At 53.7% G+C, this 17,077-nt stretch overlaps 1 protein-coding gene across 8 annotated transcripts in view; it reads right to left on the bottom strand.

The window, feature by feature from the left end:
• RIN3 (Ras and Rab interactor 3) overlaps nucleotides 1–17,077 on the bottom strand; it is a 183,973-nt gene that overhangs the window by 24,092 nt on the left and 142,804 nt on the right. For 5 of the 8 annotated variants that reach the window (XR_012416082.1, XM_065549265.1, XM_065549266.1 and 2 more), the window contains 2 exons: nucleotides 12,517–14,007; nucleotides 6,188–6,496 (listed from right to left, as the gene is read on the bottom strand). Coding sequence is in view for 6 of the 8 variants with exons in the window: in XM_065549265.1 (XP_065405337.1) it covers nucleotides 6,188–6,496; nucleotides 12,517–14,007 (1,800 nt within the window). In the remaining 2 variants the exon portion in view is untranslated. The remainder of the gene's footprint in view (nucleotides 1–6,187; nucleotides 6,497–12,516; nucleotides 14,008–17,077) is intronic. The other 3 variants (XR_012416083.1, XM_073998127.1, XM_073998128.1) reach the window with 1 other exon arrangement.

The following is a 17,077-nucleotide window of genomic DNA, read 5'->3' as shown; positions in this document are numbered from 1 at the left end:
TGCCTGGATCACCTGCCAGAGGGAGGTGTGAGTTGAATGCCTGGGACCTCGTTCTAAAATTACTGAATGTCAAAGTCAGAATTGAAGTCAGTTGGGATCTGGCTGAGAATGCATAACCTTAATCTAATCATCAGGAAACATCTGACAAACACAGAATGAGGAACTTTCATTAACAAAAATGTGGGGGTGGTGGAAAAAACCAGTATCCCTCAAAAACATCAATATCATTAAAGACAAAGAGGCTGGGCGTGGTGGCTAACGCTTGTAATCCCAGCACTTTGGGAGACTGAGGCGGGCGGATCACGAGGTCAGGAGATGAAGACCATCCTGGCTAACACGGTGAAACCCTGTCTCTACTAAAAATACAAAAAAAATTTAGCTGAGTGTAGTGGTGGGCACCTGTAGTCCCAGCTACTCAGGAGGCTGAGGCAGCAGAATAGTGGGACCCTGGGAGGCGGAGTTTGCAGTGAGTCGAGATAGCGCCACTGCACTCCAGCCTGGGCGACAGAGCGAGACTACGTCTCAAAAAAAAAAAAAAAAAGACAAAGGCTGTGGAAATACAGTCACGCAATGCATAACGAAGTTTTGGTCAACGATGGACCACATATATGACAGTGGTTCCATAAGATCATAATGCTGGACTTCTACTGCACCTTTTCTACGTTTAGATATGTTCAGATACACAAATACTTGCCACTGAGCTACAACCGCCTGCAGTTTTCAGCATAGTCACATGCTGTACAGAGTGGTAGCCTGGGGGCAATGGGCCATACCATATAGCCCAGGGGTATAGTAGGCTATGCTATCTAGGTTTGTGTGAGTACACTCTAAAATGTTTGCACAACAATGAAATTCCCTAATGACGCATTCCTCAGATTGTATTTCCATCATGCAGCAACAAATATGAGATATTCCAAATTAAAGGAGGTTAAAGACACATGACAAGCACATGCAACATCGAACCCTTCACCAGATCCTGAACATGAGGGGTAAAGTCTAAAAAGGACCTTATTAAGTCAAGTGACAACCTGGAAGTTTAGATAAAAACATTGTATTAACATAAATGTATGCAATGGACAACTGTACCGTGGCTGTGTAAGAGTTATGTAATCTTACATACGTACACCAACAAAATACCTAGGAAAGCGTTTAGGGGTAAAGGACCCAGATGTATGTGACTTACCCTTACACCATTCAGAAAAAACATTATGTATGTAGACAGAGAAAGAAAATGATGAAGCGGAGGGGGTCCGATGTTAACAATTCACAAAGGGTCTGCAGGTGTTCCTGTTTCTATGTACTGTTTCTATTCTTAGAGTTTTTGAAGTTTGAAATTATTTCCAAATGAAATGTAAAAAAATAGAACTCTTTTTTTTGAAACAAAATCCCCTGCAGAACCCCACGTGTAAAACAGGTACAAGCAGGGTTGTCTGGGGTGGAGCTGGCTTGGGGCCCAGCTTGTCTTTCGACCCCTTGGTGGCCCCTGGGGTGCTTTGTGGAATCTGTCTTGAAAACCACTGCATTCAGCTTCTGTATTTTTGGGAACATGGCTGGGAGGCAGCTGTTCCTGCATCCTAATATCTAAACACTCATTCATAAACTTTGATCCCCACAATAGCCCAGAGAGAGGCATTCCTAGCCCCATTAAAAGAGTGGGAAAACTGAGTCTTGGGAAGTAACTCCTTGAGCACCTAGGCTGTCCCATGTGCTGTCCCAGCTCCTGCATCGCAACATGACAAGCGTTTCGCCCTCATGTTGTACACAAACAAAGGTCCAGGGAGATTAATGTTCAAGGCTATAGCACCAAAGCTGGGGTTCAAACCCAGGACTGTGGATGAATCCCAAATCCTCTGCTCTTTGGATTTGGGGTTGACAAATCCCAAACCCATTTGAGCAGAACCTAATTCCACCCAGATGAAGATGCTGAGGCTCCGAATGGAGCAGCCCTGGCCTGCCCGGTTCTGAGATGAAATTGGGAGTCACGGTGCTCCCAGTCCAGTGCTCACCCAGTGGTGGGAGGGAAACATTCTTTCTGTTCCTTGAGAAGAAACCCATTGGTGTCTGGGGGAGACCCTGGCCTGACCTTCATGTCTCAGAGTCTCCCCAACTGAGCCTGGCTTCTGGATCTGCAGAGATTCCGGCCTCCCTCCCTCTTGCCTGCTGAGGATGGAAAATGGCAGGCACCTGGTTCTGCTCCATTCAACCACATGTGACACCAGTCACCTTTTCCAGCAGCTGCCTTTCTTGCTCCTCCTCCCTCCTCAAAATTAGCCATTCCTTCCTCGAGTCCCTGCTCTCTGGTAAGTTTTTAGAAAGCAAATTCATTGTTAGCAAAAATCACGGTGTTTGATTCTCACAAGGATGATAACTATGTGAGGTGATGCCTATGTTAATTAGATAGATTTAGTCATTCCACAATGTAGATATTGAAAGCATCATGTTGTACACAGTAAATACATACAATTTTATCTGTCAATTTAAAAAAGTCAGGCTGGATGTGGTGGCTCACACCTGTAATCTCAGCACTTCGGGAGGCCAAGGCAGGCAAATTGCTTGAGCTCAGGAGTTTGAGACCAGCCTGGGCAACATGGTGAAACCCCATCTCTACAAAAAATACAAAAATTAGCTGGGTGTGGTGGCGCATGCCTGTAGTCCCAGCTACTCAGGAGGCTGAGGTGGGAGGATTGCCTGAGCCTGGGGGGTGGTGCCACTGTACTTAAGCCTGAGCAACAGAAAGAGACCCTGTTTAAAAAAAAAAAATCATGGTGTTTGAATGTTGCTGCTCAGTCACGGGGTTTTAAAAAGAATTCCAGGAGGCTAGGGGTTTCTGGATAAACTGGGACTCATCGAGAATGGAATTGCCCCTTCCAGCCCAAAGCTGTCGCCCTGATCATGTCTCAGGGTCTATAAAACCCTTGGCTCTGACTTTACCACCAAGCCCAGCAAATCCAGGGGCAACGATTTCCCTAATTAGAAATTCAGCACTGAAACCAATCAATACCTATTGTGACTAAGTGCCAACTGCTGGGCAACATGCAAACTTCAGACTCCTCTAAGCCTCAAGACAGGCCTGCAAGGTGGTTGTGGCTGTGCCTGTTGAACATAAGAGAAAACTGTGGCTGAGCACCTAAGTCATTTTAACACAGCCACAAGCTGAGAAGCGGCAGAGCCGGCAAGGAAGCCTGGACCTTGCTCTTCCATGATCCCTGCAGGGTCCAGGGCCAGCCTGCCTGCTCTCCCCGAGGCTGTTCCCAGCAAAGGGTCCCCGGGGCTCTGTCTCCTTTCTGCCTTGATCCAGTCTGACTGCTGCTTCCCTGCATGCCGTGTAGGACGCCTCTGAGCTTGCCTCCCTCTCCAACGCCTGCTGTTGCAGAGAAAGCCAGGACTGCCTCTCTCCGAGAAGGCTTGAGAAGGCACCGCTCATTCTTGGACTCCCTTTGCCAGGCCACGAGGGGGTCTTAACCCTTGGTCTCATGTCGCCTGGCAGGGCATACTCGATTCTTTCCCTGAGTCCCAGCCCTCTGGGGCTGACCAGGTCAAACTCACCAAGAGCGCTGGGCTCTGCAGGCTGTCCACTGTCCCCCACCTACTTCTTTGGGGATTTTCCTGGAGGTTACTCAGTTGCGGAGTTTACATCGTGGGCTTGTTCTCTGGGCCCCAGGCTGCACAAGACACCCGACCTCCCTCTGAGGCTAATGTCCACTGTATGAAAACAAACCCTTCACTACATCCTGCTTCTACTACAACCCTCTCTCTTCCCATCACATCTCCAATATCAGGATAAAGTCTTAATACAGAGTTCACCCTGGCGTGGTGTCTGCTTTTGGGGAACACAATTCTATTTGTGTGTGTGTGTGTGTGTGTGTGTGTGTGATGGAGTCTCGCTCTGTCACCCAGGCTGGAATGCTGCGGCACGATCTCGGCTCACTGCAACCTCTGCCTCCCGGGTTCAAGCCATCCTCCTGCCTCAGCCTCCTGAGTAGCTGGGATTACAGGCATGTGCCACCATACCCGGCTAATTTTTGTATTTTTTAGTAGAGATGGGGTTTCACCATGTTGGCCAGGCTGGTCTCGAACTCCTGACCTCGTGATCCCCCCACCTCAGCCTCCCAAAGTGCTGGGATGACAGGTGTGAGCCACCGCACCTGGCCTGGGGAGCACAATTCTAACACACGGTCGCAAGACACAAATCAGTTTACCACAAAAATGTGACTAACCCGGAATTGTGGCCTGTACAGATCTGAGAGGAAAGGTTTCTAGGGTGAGGGGATCTGGCACCATACCCCAATCACACTCCCACAATTGCTTTCTGTTGGTCTATGGCCAAACTGGCCTGCCCTTCTCCAGGGTAGATGAAGGGAATCCCTCTCTTAACACAGCCACATTTGTTGAGCCTGCCAGGTGCTGTGTGTGGAGGCCACCATTTTACACACATTGTTTCTAATACTCACAAGTGACTGAGTATGGCTTCCGAACCATTAGGGGTCTTAGGGTCTTTTACTCTCTCTGTAAAGCAGCTTCCTCAGGTGAGGAAATTGGGCTCTAAAGAGTTAAGTAAATCATTCAAGCTTAAATAGGTAGTAAGTGACAGACCAGGAATTCGAACCCACGTCTGTGAGTCTACAGAGGTGGCTATCCATCCACTCTATTGCCATGGCAGCCGTGTCCAGGTACACAGTTTGCTCACTGCACAAGGGCACCAGCTGAAGGGATGAATCCTGCCAGCTTTCTCTTCATTGAGCTGTGCCCCATCGTGCAGTGATGCCTGTTCTTGTCTGCCTGGAGGACTGCAGTCAAATGATTACAAATAGTCCCACGGATTCCTCTCCCACATCCACACCCTTTACAATATGCCTTTGTACTGTTTCCATCAAGAGGGGAAATGTTCCTCACTCCTCGAGTCTGGGATGGTCTCTTGTGCCTAAACAAGTCAATGAAAGGTGTCAGAGCAACATCATGCCAGTTCAGGGCCAGGCCTCACTGGGCCTTGCAGGCTTTGCTTGTTCTCTAGGGCCCCAGCTACTGCCATGGGTACATCCCTGTGCTAACCTGCTGGAGGATGAGAAACTCATGGCTCAGTCATCCCCATCCCAGACCAGCCAACAGCTCATCAACCACTCAGCACGTGAGCAAGGCCATCCCAGACCAGCCAACAGCTCATCAACCACTCAGCACATGAACAAGGCCGTCCCAGACCAGCCAACAGCCAACCAACCACCCAGCATGTGGGCAAGTCCATCCCAGACCAGCCAACAGCCAACGAACTACCCAGCATATGGGCAAGGCCATCCCAGAGCAGCCAACAGCCAACCACCCACCCAGCATGTGGGCAAGGCCATCCCAGACTATCTGGCCTCCAACTGACCCACCTCTGATCACAGATCCATGAATAAGCCACCCAAGCTCAGGCACACCTGACCCAGATCAGACAGTTGTCCATGCCCCGTGGACTTAGGCATCAAATCAATGCTAATTGTTTAAGGCACCTGTTAGGGGTTGACTTGTGTCCCCTCAAAATTTGTATGTTGAAGTCTTAACCCTCAGCACCTAGGACTCTGACCTTATTTGGAAACAGGGTTGTTGCAGCTGTAACTAGCTGAGATGAAGTCATACTGGAGTAGGGTGGGCCCCTAATCCAGTCTGACTGGCATTCTTACAAAAAGAGGAAATTGGAACACAGACATGCACACAGGAAGCACGCCATGTGAAGGTCAGAGTTCTGTGGCCACAAGCCAAGGAACTACCAGAAGCTCGGAAGGAAAATAACCTTCCCTGGCATCTTTAGTGGGAGCACAGCCACGCCCACACCTTGATCTTGAACCTTCCAGCCTCCAAAACTGTGAGACAATATATATTTCTGCTGGCTAAGCCACTCAGCTTGTGGTATTGTTTCTGCAGCCCTAGCAAACTAACACAGTGCTTTTCCTAATTCACACAAAGTTAACTGTGGGCTGGCTTCCTCGCTTGCCTCCAAGGCAGCAGCCAATCATGGCTCTCCTCCCAGGCCCCAGGTAACTCCAAGAGGGCGCAGGAGTTACACCCCACCTACACCCAGTTCCTCCCCAGGGGGGCTCTGAATCTAGAAAGTCTGGGGCCTTCCAAGGGCTCCGGAGTCCTTGTCAGGGTGGGGTCATGGACCCATAAAAAGAGAGCTCCTCGCCTAGACCCCTCCCGGCTGCCCGCTGACCTGGGTTGCCGAGGGCCATGGAGTCGTAGATGAGTTTGCAGGTCTTGAGCAGGATGGAGATCTTCTTCTCAGGTGAGTAGGCCTTGTGCATGCCGGCGAACTTCTGCAGGATCTTCTCCATCATGGGTACCTCCGGCACGCTGGTGGTCACACCTAGGTCAGTGGTGGTGGTGGCCAGAATCACTAGCTGGTTCTCCTTGAGCTGCTGCAGCGAACCGTCCTTGCTGTGGATCTCATGCAGGCATGAGTTGATGGCTTCCTTCAGGGGCTTCAGGACACATTTGTACAAGGCGGACTCTACAATTGCTTCTGCAGGTAAACGAGAGCGAGGGTGAGGAAACCAGATGCTGGGATCCTGCCACCTGGTTCTGTTGCCCAACAGCACAGCCATCCCCATCCCCTGGCCCCTGGGAGGACATCCACAGCTCCAGCACCTGCAAGGACACTCACAGCCCCAAAAGTTATACCCTGTGGTTCTGGCACATGAGAGAGCACAGTTTATTCAACAGAAAGCCACACTGGAAAGGCACTGGCACAGGAGCCAGTCGTTGCATCCTGATGCTTTTCACAGGGCCTGGCAGAGAGCAAACTTTCACAGGGCTGACTATGAGTACGTAACTTCAGAGGGCGATACTCACACTGGAGTTGTACAGTGTACAACCTGGGCAGCTGTATGCTGATGGCCTGAATGTCCAGTAAATGATTGGTGGAATTATTCTTAATATCTCCCTTCCAATTCCCACACCCACTTGACTCTAGTCTCAAAAATACAGTATATCCAGAACCTTACTTTTTTATCACTTCCATGGCTACTACCTTGACCTGGGTTGGTCAGGCTACCACCATTATCTCTTGCTGGGGTTATGTCAGTCAGCTTTTGCCCTGGCCCTTATAGTCTCTTGTCAACACAGCAGCTGGTGCTGTCCTGTTATGACGTCTTTGATCATAACATTCTTCTGTTTGGAAACCTCCAATGGCCCCCATCTCCCATGCAATCAAATCAAAGCCAGAGCCTCCTCACGGCCTATGAGGCCCCGCTGTGATCGGGCCCTGTAACCTCTCATTCACTGCTTTGCTTGCTCCCCATGCTCAGGCTGCTCTACCAACTGCCAGGCCTGCTCCTGCCCCAGGGCCTTTGCTCCTGCAGTTCCCTTTGTGTGGCGCAGTCGCCTCGCAGTCATCCACATGACTGGTTCCTTCACTGTTCGAATGTCGTCCTATCAGAGAGGCATTCCCAATCAGCTCTCAGAGCAGGAGTTGGTGCCCTGATCTTGCAGCTGCTCTGAGGCATATGTGCTCTGATCCCCACTCTGAGGACAGACCAACTTAGGCTCTCATGGGGTGCGTTGGGGGTTGAACAAGGACGTGAACTCATGTCTACTTGACACCAAGGGGATGCCCAGTTGCTTTGGGTGACTGGAGGAACATATTCTTAGGAAGCTGTTTTGGCCCTCCTCTGTCTCTAGGGGATGGGTCTTGGTTACAGGCTCAGTAAGGGGAGGTCCCAAGCCCTGTTCCTGTAGGGAGACACCTGTGCTGCCCTAGCCCTGAGAGAGGAGGGAGGGACTCATGCTCCCACGGGGCTGGGTCTCAATAGAGGCCCGGACAGCCCTTCCCTGCCACGCAGGCCTGGGGGCTGGCCCATGGCCATCCTGGGTCCCTTGCTGCCGCCTCTCTCTTCCCTTTTAGCAGAACACAGGGCTTCCCTCACCTCCCTCACCCCGTTCCTGACCCTCCTTCCCCCCCACCTCCCCACCTCATTGGAGCCTCCGCAGGTAGAGATGGGTGCAGATGGGCGTTGACCTGGGAGCAGGGACTTGCACTTCCCCACTGTCCTGGGCTTCTGCATGACCTCGGCCATGTCCCTTCTCCTCCCAGGGCCCGTTTCCTGAACTGCAAAATGAGAGGGCTGTGCCCACGCCCTCCCGGCCCCTTCACATCTGAGAGCTGCAGGATCTCTTCCCAGCACCTCCTCTCCAGACTCAGGCCCTCCGCAGCCTCACATTAGGACTGTTTTGTATCCAATTGTTTCTTGTGACTTGTCTCCCTAATAAAACCAGAAGCACCCTAAGCATGGAGTTCTGCTGGCCTTTTTTTTTTTTTCTTTTTTTTTGAGACAGAGTCTTGTTCTGTTGTCTAGGCTGGAGTGTAGTGGTGTGATCTTGGCTCACTGCAACCTCCACCTCCCAGGTTTCGAGCAATTCTCCTGCCTCAGTCTCCTGAGTAGCTGGGATTACAGGTGCCCACCACCACGCCTGGCTAATTTTTGTATTTTTTGTAGAGATGGGGTTTCACCATGTTGGTCAGGCTGGTCTTGAACTCCTGACCTCAGGTGATCTGCCCTCCTTGGCCTCCCAAAGTGCTGGGACTACAGGTATGAGGCACCATGCCCCGCCCTGTCTGGCCTTTTTATGTGGTTTAAGTTCCTTCACCGTCTGACTGGCCACACACATGGGCAGAGCTCGGAAGGAAGAGGCAGAGGCAGACGACTCAGCTCATGGAAAGGGCTGGGCTGCCTGGGTCTGAAGTCCAGCTCTACTACCAGCTCTGTCTTCATGGCCAGGTCACTGGACCTCTCTGAGCTGTGGCTTCTTGGGCATGACAATGGCCAAACCCATCTGGTCTGGTTTGCAGTCATGAGGCTGACATGTGCAGTGTCTGGAATGGCACCGTTGCTGTGGATGCTGACCCTGTTCCCACCTGCTGGAGGGCCCTTCTCTCCTCTCTGTAGCTCCAGCCCTCCCGTCCGTGGTGGCTCAGCTCAGCTGCCACCTCTCACTGCCTGGAAACCTCTCTGCCCCACACATTAGTGCCCACGGCAGGCTCTGGTGACACTCTGCCATATCACCTGCCAGGACAGACTCCAAGTCTAGTACCTCTTGGCATCTTGGTGCCCGAGGCAGATCTGGCCTTAACAGGAGCCATGGCGTGTCTGTATCCTGCCAGCCAGCTGCCCTGAGGCTGGAGTCATTCCTGCTGTTTCCAGCAGAGGTCCAGCCTGTGCTCCACCTCCTTTGCTCTGCTGAAGGCCACCAGGTACAGGCCTTGCATGGCCGCAGTCTCCTGAGCTGTCCCCGTTTTGTCCCCTCTGCTCTGCCCTCCACACACACCCTTCAGGGGCTCCATCACCTCTGGGCCAAATCCTCAGGCTGACTTTCACTGCCTGTGTGAATGGCCCGTGATCCTCCAGCCTCATTCCCCACCTCTTGGCCTTCGTCCACGCTGTCATCCCTTTCCAGAAGGAAAGTCCATCCACCACCCTTTCCACAGCTTAGCACTCCTGACCCTTTGGGCCTCAGCTCTTACACTCCCCCAACTCTGGAAGGCAGGGCTGGCCACAGCTTCCTCTGGGCCACTTGGAGTTTTCCATGTCCTTCCATGTCCTTCCGTGCCCTTCTATGCCCTCCTGGTCTGCACGGTGCCTGTGGCTCAGTCTCAGACCCGGATGATCTCATCCAGTCTCATGGCTCCTTTTGTGCTGACAGTTCCCAGACATCTCTCTTTAGCCCCAGAACTGCAGACTCAGCCCTCAATGACCCGCTTGACCTCCCCACCTGGTGTCTAATAAGCATCTCCAGTGTCACATGTCCCAAACTGAGCTCCTCGACTCCTCCCCAGTGCCTGCCGCAGGATGGACACTGTGGCCTCCCAGGGACAACAATGCTTGTCCACATGTCCACATCCTACTTCCCCTCTCCCCCTCCCGCATCCAGCTTCCAGTCAGTCCTGTGGCTCCAGCTTCACAACAGACCCAGAGTCCATCCATGTTTCCCCATCTGTGCTGCCTCTGTCCTGGTCCCAGCCACCTTCACTGCTCACCTCGGCTGTGACAGTAGCCTCATACCAAGTCTGAGTCTCTCTGCTCCCACTCGGCGTGATGGCCAGAGTGATGTTCACATGTGAGTGAGGTCACTCACCCTTGGACGTGAGGTCCATAGAGAGGCTCACAAGGCCCTTGGGGTCCTGCCCCCCAACAGCCTCCTGACCTCGCTTCCATCCACATGTGCTCACTTATGTGTCTCCTTACACTTTATACTTTACTCCTCTCTCTCTGTCTTTCTCTCTCTCTCTTTCTTCTTGAGACACAGTCTCCTTCTGTTGCCCAGGCTGAAGTGCAGTGGCACGATCTTGGCTCATTGCAATCTCTGCCTCCTGGGTTCAAGCAATTCTTGTGCCTCAGCCACCTGAGTAACTGGGACTACAGGCACATGCCACCGTGCCCAGCTAATTTTTCTATTTTTTTTAACTTTGATTTTTTTGAGACAAAGTCTTGCTCTGTCGCCCAGGCTGGAGTGCAGTGGCACAATCTGGGCTCACTGCAACCTCTGCCTCCCAGGTTCAAGTGATTCTCCTGCCTCAGCCTCTTGAGTAGCTGGGATTACAGGTGCGTGCCACCACACCCGGCTACTTTTTGTATTTTTAGTAGAAACGGGGTTTCACCATGTTGGCCAGGCTGGCCTCAAACTCCTGACCTTAGGTGATCCACCCGCCTCGACCTCCCAACATGCTGGGATTACAGGCGTGAGCCACCGCACCCAACCCTACTCATCCTTCTTGCCTGTCACCCCTGCTAGACCGTAAGCTCCCCACAGGCTGAAACTTTTTGAGTGCTTTGTTCACTTCTGTCTCTATATCTGAGCCAGCAGCTGATGCGGAGTTGGGTGCCCAATAACTCTTTGTCGACTATCTGCTTACAGGGCCCTGTGCAGACACACACACAGCACTGGCCTCAGATCTCAATCCTATCACCCCTCATCATACCTGAAATGCCATCATGAATCTTGTGGCCTCGAAAACCTATTTGTTTTCAGGAGTCCGCTAGCAAAATCCAGTAGCCCTGGGAAAGGAACATCTGAAGCTCCTTTTCTAAGAAACATTCACTACGAATCTACTGTGTTCAGAGGCTCATGTGTCCCTTACGTACCCAGACCTAACTCTTTCATTATTGGGTGGGGAAAGAGAGGCTTAGAGATACCAGGGGACGGCTGGGGCAGTAACTATTTACCAACTAGCTCAGAAGCAGCTCAGTGTTTAGCAACCACTTTGGCCACAGCAGTGTGAACTGACAGAATGTATTTTTTTCTTTTCTTTCTTCTTTATTTTAGACAGAGTTTTGCTCTTGTTGCCCAGGCTGGAGTGCAATGGCACAAACTCAGCTCACTGCAACCTCTGCCTTCCAGGTTCAAGCGATTCTCCTGCCTCAGCCTCCCAAGTAGCTGGGATTACAGGCATGTGCCACCACACCTGGCTAATTTTTATATTTTTAGTAGAGACGGGGTTTCACCATGTTGGCCAGGCTGGTCTTGAACTCCCGACTTCAAGTGATCTACCCGCCTCAGCCTCCCAAAGTGCTGAGATTACAGGCGTGAGCCACCATGCCCAGCTGTTACTTTCTTTTTGAGATACGGTTTCACTGTGTCCCCCAGACTGGAGTACAGTGGTGGGACGTTGGTTCTTTGCAGCCTTGGCCTTCAGGGCTCAAGCAGTCCTCCTGCCTCCTGGGACCACAGGAGCACGCCTCCATGCCTGGCTAATTTTTGTATTTTTTCTAGAGACCTGGTTTTGCCATGTTGCCCAGGCTGGTCTTAAACTCCTGGACTCAAGTAATCCTCCTGCCTTGGCCTCCCAGAGTGCTGGGATTATAGGCTTGAACCAGTGCGCCAGGCCTTGATATTTTTAATATATGTAGGTGTGTGGTTGTTCACAGCTACTTCTCACCGTGAACCACAATCGGAAAAAGCTTTGATAATTACTGGATTCAAGGTTGGTGAGGGTGGGGAAGGCTGGGGGCTACTTTAGAAGGGGTGGTCAGAGGAGTGAGCTGTTTTGTGTTGGTTCCCTGAAAGCAGAGCCTGAAAGAGGGATCTGGGTGCATGTGATTTCACTGAAGAGACTCAGAAGACAGGGAGTGAGAGCAGTGGGAAGAGGCAGAGCAAGCTTGAGCAAGGATGAACTCTCAGCCTCAGCCAGGTCTCGCCGGGCCCTGGAGCATCAACTGCATCACACAGTGGTCCTGCTAGAGGCCAAGGGGCCAGTCTTCATCCCCCCCATGGCAGGGAGTAATTGGCAGTGAGCCACTGATGATGGAAGAGAGGGTGCAGATAATATAGATCCTATACAGTCAAGGTCAATTCTCTAGGAAAGAGGGGAGCCGGGCACCATTAGCAGCCTACCTTGCAGCAGCTGGAGAAAGTTGCTGGTGCCCAGGAAGGGATGGGGGGTGGGCACCAACAGCGTCCACTGCATAGGCCTCTTTTGTCCTAAGGGGTTCCTGAGTCTGTAAGCCCCACCGCCCTCTCCTCCCTGCCACCTCCTCCCAGGGCACTGACCGAGCTCCTCCTCAGAGTGCAGGGCGGGGTCCACCAGGGCCTTGAGCTCGGTGCTCTGCAGCAGGTAGCTCTTGAGCTGGGTCATCATGGTGCGGATCTCCTGCAGCATCTCCGTGCTGGAGGTCTGGCGCGCCATCATCTCCAGGCTGTACACCTTATAGTCCTGCACCAGGCTGCCAAAGTACGAGGCCTTGTCCTGCGCCAGCTCCACCACCTTCTTGTACAGCTTGCGGTTGTTGGAGAGGAAAGCGTGGAACATGCTGCTGAAACTGGCAAAGCTCAGCCGGTGCCGGGCCTTGCCCAGGATCATGGAGGGCTTCTTCTTCACGCTGGGGCTGCTGAACTGCTCCAGCTCCTCCTCCGTGCTGCTAGTGGAGTAGGAGTCCTGGTCGGTGGCCATGACAGACGCCCCCAAGCTATCTGAGAGGGAGGCCAGGGAGCCCTTGAACTCTGAAGAGCTCTGGGAATGGGCAGTGGCCTGGGCCTGAGGGTGCTGAGTCCCCGCCTGAGAAGCAGGGCTTTGGCCCTCTCTGGGTGGACCTGGCGTGGGTGTCTCCAAGGCCATTGCCTGTGTGCAGAGCTCAGCGTTCTCTAAGGGAGCTGGGAGAGTCGAGGCCAGTTGTCGAGAGATCCGTTTTTTCCTGGGGGGTGGGACTGGGGGTTGTTTGGCCTTCCTGGGCAGCTCCGGCATGCTGTCAGGATCGCTGGCTTTCACCTCTGTGTCCTGGCCTTGCTCCGTGCTCCCCCGGGGCGTGTCCTCAGGGCTGTCTGAGGTCCCTTGGGGAGGCAGGCTGAGCTGGGCCCCCTCTGCTGCCATCCCCGGACTTTGGTCTTCTAAGGACACCCTCTCAGAAACGCGGCGTCTGGGAGGGGCAGTGGGAAGGTTCTTCTTCGTAGGCAGTGGCGGCGGGGAGGCCTGCTGCAAGGGACTGGAGGCCGCCCCTGGTTTCATCGCTTCCTCCCTGAGGGGGCCCAGGCCTGCAGTGGGGCATGGGAGTCTCTCACAGGCCGTCATAGGCGGCTGGCTCGGATGGTCTGGGGGACCTGGGGCATGGGGTGTGACGGGGGCAGGCACTGGGGGAGAGGTGGGCAAAGGACAGGCAGGGGCGGGTGCAGAAGCAGGGAGCAGAGGGGGCTGGGCTGGGCTGGAGGGCTGCAGGGGCAGCACTGGGGGAGGAGGTGGTGGGCGGCGTGGGGCCCACCTGGAGGTGGGCGAGGTAGTATCAGAGGTGGGTGGCAAGGGGCGTGCAGGGCAGCTTCCAAGAGGTGGTTGGTCGGTAGGCAGGGCGCTGCTGCAGTCCTCGATGAAAATAGGATTCACAAACCACAGGCGGTCATTTCCCACCGACAGCTCGATTTCACAGGCACAGTTTGCGTCATGGGCTGTGGGCCTGAGGCTGGAGACTTGCGGGAATCCGGGGGCCTGGTCTCTTGGAGGCTCTGCTGGCTTCCCTCTTTCTTGTGGAGGATTCAGCGAGGAGTCCCAGAAACCTGTGGAAGCAAGAGAGGGGCAGGTGGTCAGTCTGTGCCAGGGACTAGGTGTTGCTGTGCTGGGCAGGGTCTGTGGGCGGGGTCCGCGGGTGGGGTGGGGCAGGGCCGTGGGAGGGCTGTTCAAGGCATTCGCTTCACTACTCCGAGTTGTTTTCCCCTCTTGGACGCTTTTAAACCTCTCCCACCACTTCCTGCCTCGAGAGGGGAAGCCCCACTCGGTCCTCCCCAGCAGTGTGGGGTGGGGCCGGGGGTAATGTGACAGGCTCAGCTTCAGTTCTCTTCCTTGGTGTGACAGCCCACCTCGGAGGGCATTGATGACACAGGGTGTGGGGTGACAACACGGTGCTCTGGAGCCATGGAGAAGGCATGGTGAGGGCACCAGGGATGGAAGGCCTGGAATTCCTGCGGCCAACCGGCTGGGTGCTCTGGGGCAGGTGGCTTGACCTTCCTGGGCCTCAGTCTAGTCATCCCTAAAGTGGGGTCACAATGGTGCACACAACACAGGCGTGCGAGGAGTAAGGAACACTGGGCCTATTTTGGCCCCCATGGTTATTTTTTTATTTTTATTTTTTGAGACAGAGTCTCACCCTCTCGCCCAGGCTGGAGTGCAGTGGTGCGATCTTGGCTCACTGCCAGCTCCGCCTCCCGGGTTCACGCCATTCTCCTGCCTCAGCCTCCCGAGTAGCTGGGACTACAGATGCCCGCCACCATGCCTGGCTAATTTTTTGTATTTTTAGTAGAGACGGGGTTTCACCGTGTCAGCCAGGATGGTCTCAATCTCCTGACCTGGTGATCCGCCCGCCTCGGCCTCCCAAAGTACTGGGATTACAGGCGTGAGCCACCAGGCCTGGCCTCCATGGTTATTATATGCAAGAAGGACGCATCTATGGATTGTGGCCAGCGAGATCAGACCTGGCTGTCCAAGCGGGAGCAGCCACCCACCACAAAGTGATTCTGACTCTGGTCAATCTTGAGCTTAAAATAAGAAGCTGGTCCTCTGCCATAGTCAGGGGAAGCCAAGGCTCTTGCAGCATGGAGCTGAGTTCCAGTGCATGCCTCTCTACTGACCCAGTCCCCAGGGGCTCAGCCATGGCTGTGGCTACTGAAGCAGGCTAGGGACAAGGCATTCTTGATCTGTGGGGTCTACACCCTGGCAAGCATCTGACGGAGGCTCAGGACCCTCCAAAGAGCGCACAGGGATGCTACATCCTGGGAACAATTGCAGTCGGCGCATAGGCCACCCTGTGCTCACTCAAGCTTCCTCTTGGAGAGGAACATGGGTCCCAGGTCTTGTTCAGCCTGCTAGGTTTGGAGCTGGATAGAGGATTACCCAGGCAGGTGCAGAGTTCCTTGTGAATTGGTGCGGCCAGCCTTTCACCCAGGGCTCTCTACTCATGGGAGGAATCCACTCTTAAGAAAACTATGGAAAATAACATCAAGGATAATCACAGGAGCAAACATTCATGGCGTTCTTGCCGCGCGTGAGCCCACGGGCTACTTGCTTTACCTGGGTTGTCTCGCCGACCCCTGATCATAGGCCTTGCCGCCAGTTCACAGATGAGGGTAGGAGGCTCAGAAACATGAAAGCACTCTCCCTGGGTCACTGGGCTGGGAAGTGAGGCACTGGGATTTGACCACGTCGGGCTGGTTCTACAGCCTGTGTGTTTAGCCTCTGTGTTAGGCGGCCTTCCTTCATAGGAACTTGCAACACTTCCCAGATCGGTTGCTGTCCCTGCATCGGTGAGTAGCAGGGTGGCTTGCAGCCCAGAACTCAGGATGTGGCAACAGCACAACAGGCTCTTGATGTTGAAAGGAGACCTCACAAGATGGCCTGGAGCAGCCAACCGTGTGCTCGCTCTAAGAGGGGGGCACTATCAGGGATGTAGGCATTTGCCATCTTGCTGGCTGGGGTCACCAATGCAATCAGGGTAAGCAGGTGCCTTCCCAGGACAAAGGGACTGAAGAAACAGACCAGAAGTGAGCTGCGACCCACCAGCTCTGTGCATCCCTCTGAGGTGCACCCCCCAGCCCTGTCCTGGGCAGATACCCTGTGTCTGGCTGCCTGAATATCACAGCCAGTGGAGACAGGCCAGCTGTCACCACACTAACAAGCATGACAATCTTTTCTGTGACTCTTTCCAATGTGCAAAGCTGTGTGCCCATCACAGTCACCAAGGACATGGTGTCCAGAGCAGCCTCTCCCAGGGCCTGGATGAGCTGCTCTTTGTGACTGCCGGGGCCCTTTGCTTTCTTGGGCAGCTCATGGCTCCTCCATGTATGCCTCACTCTCCCAGGCACCTTGCCTCGAGTACATACATGTCCTGGCCCCTGGAGTGAGTGTTTGAAGCACTGTGCCCATGTCTACACAGGCCCAACAAAGTTGCCTGTTTGGGAGTCTTCCTAGCAAGGAGAAGCAGGCAGCCAGACTAACCCCACGGTAACTGGGCAGCAGCCCCACATGTGAGCTGAGACCCCCGGTGCCCACCTCCAGACTCTTCCTGTGGGCGAAGGTGGCATCATGGGGTAGATAACATACAGAACTGCCCACTGATGCTGGGACACCCCATCACTGCTCACCCAGATCACGGCTGTAGCCGCTCCCTCCGCTTCATTCTCTTCCTGTGGTCCTAGGCTGGGCATACAGCAGGCCCTTGGAGGCTCTCTGTTGAGAACCACTTTCAACCCTTTAGCCTGGCATTTGAGGCTGCAGGACCTGGCCCCTGAACATCTTCTCTGGCATCATCTACCGAGTCTTTACTCCACTCTATCTGCCGTTTACTTCTTCCTCAATGTGCCACACGCTGCCCCACCAGCAGGCCTTGGCTAATGCTATTCCCTCTGCATGGAATTCTTTTCCCACCCTCTCCAGCTGGCACACGCTTACTTGTCCTTCAAGGCTCAGGTCAAGTGCGACCTGTCTGGTAGTGCCTCCCCGATGCGCTCAGGCCCTGCCCGCCCTGCCTGTGTTCCTGCAGTGACCATCACTGGGACCGTAATTCTGTGTTTTTGCCGGACTTTCCCACCAGACTCAGAGCTTCCAGAAGACAGTCAAATGCTTCAGCTATCTGAG

The sequence above is a fragment of the Macaca fascicularis genome, chromosome 7 (genome assembly GCF_037993035.2).
Source record: "Macaca fascicularis isolate 582-1 chromosome 7, T2T-MFA8v1.1".
NCBI classification, from domain to species: Eukaryota; Metazoa; Chordata; class Mammalia; order Primates; family Cercopithecidae; genus Macaca; species Macaca fascicularis.
This window is presented reverse-complemented; position numbering and strand designations above follow the sequence as displayed.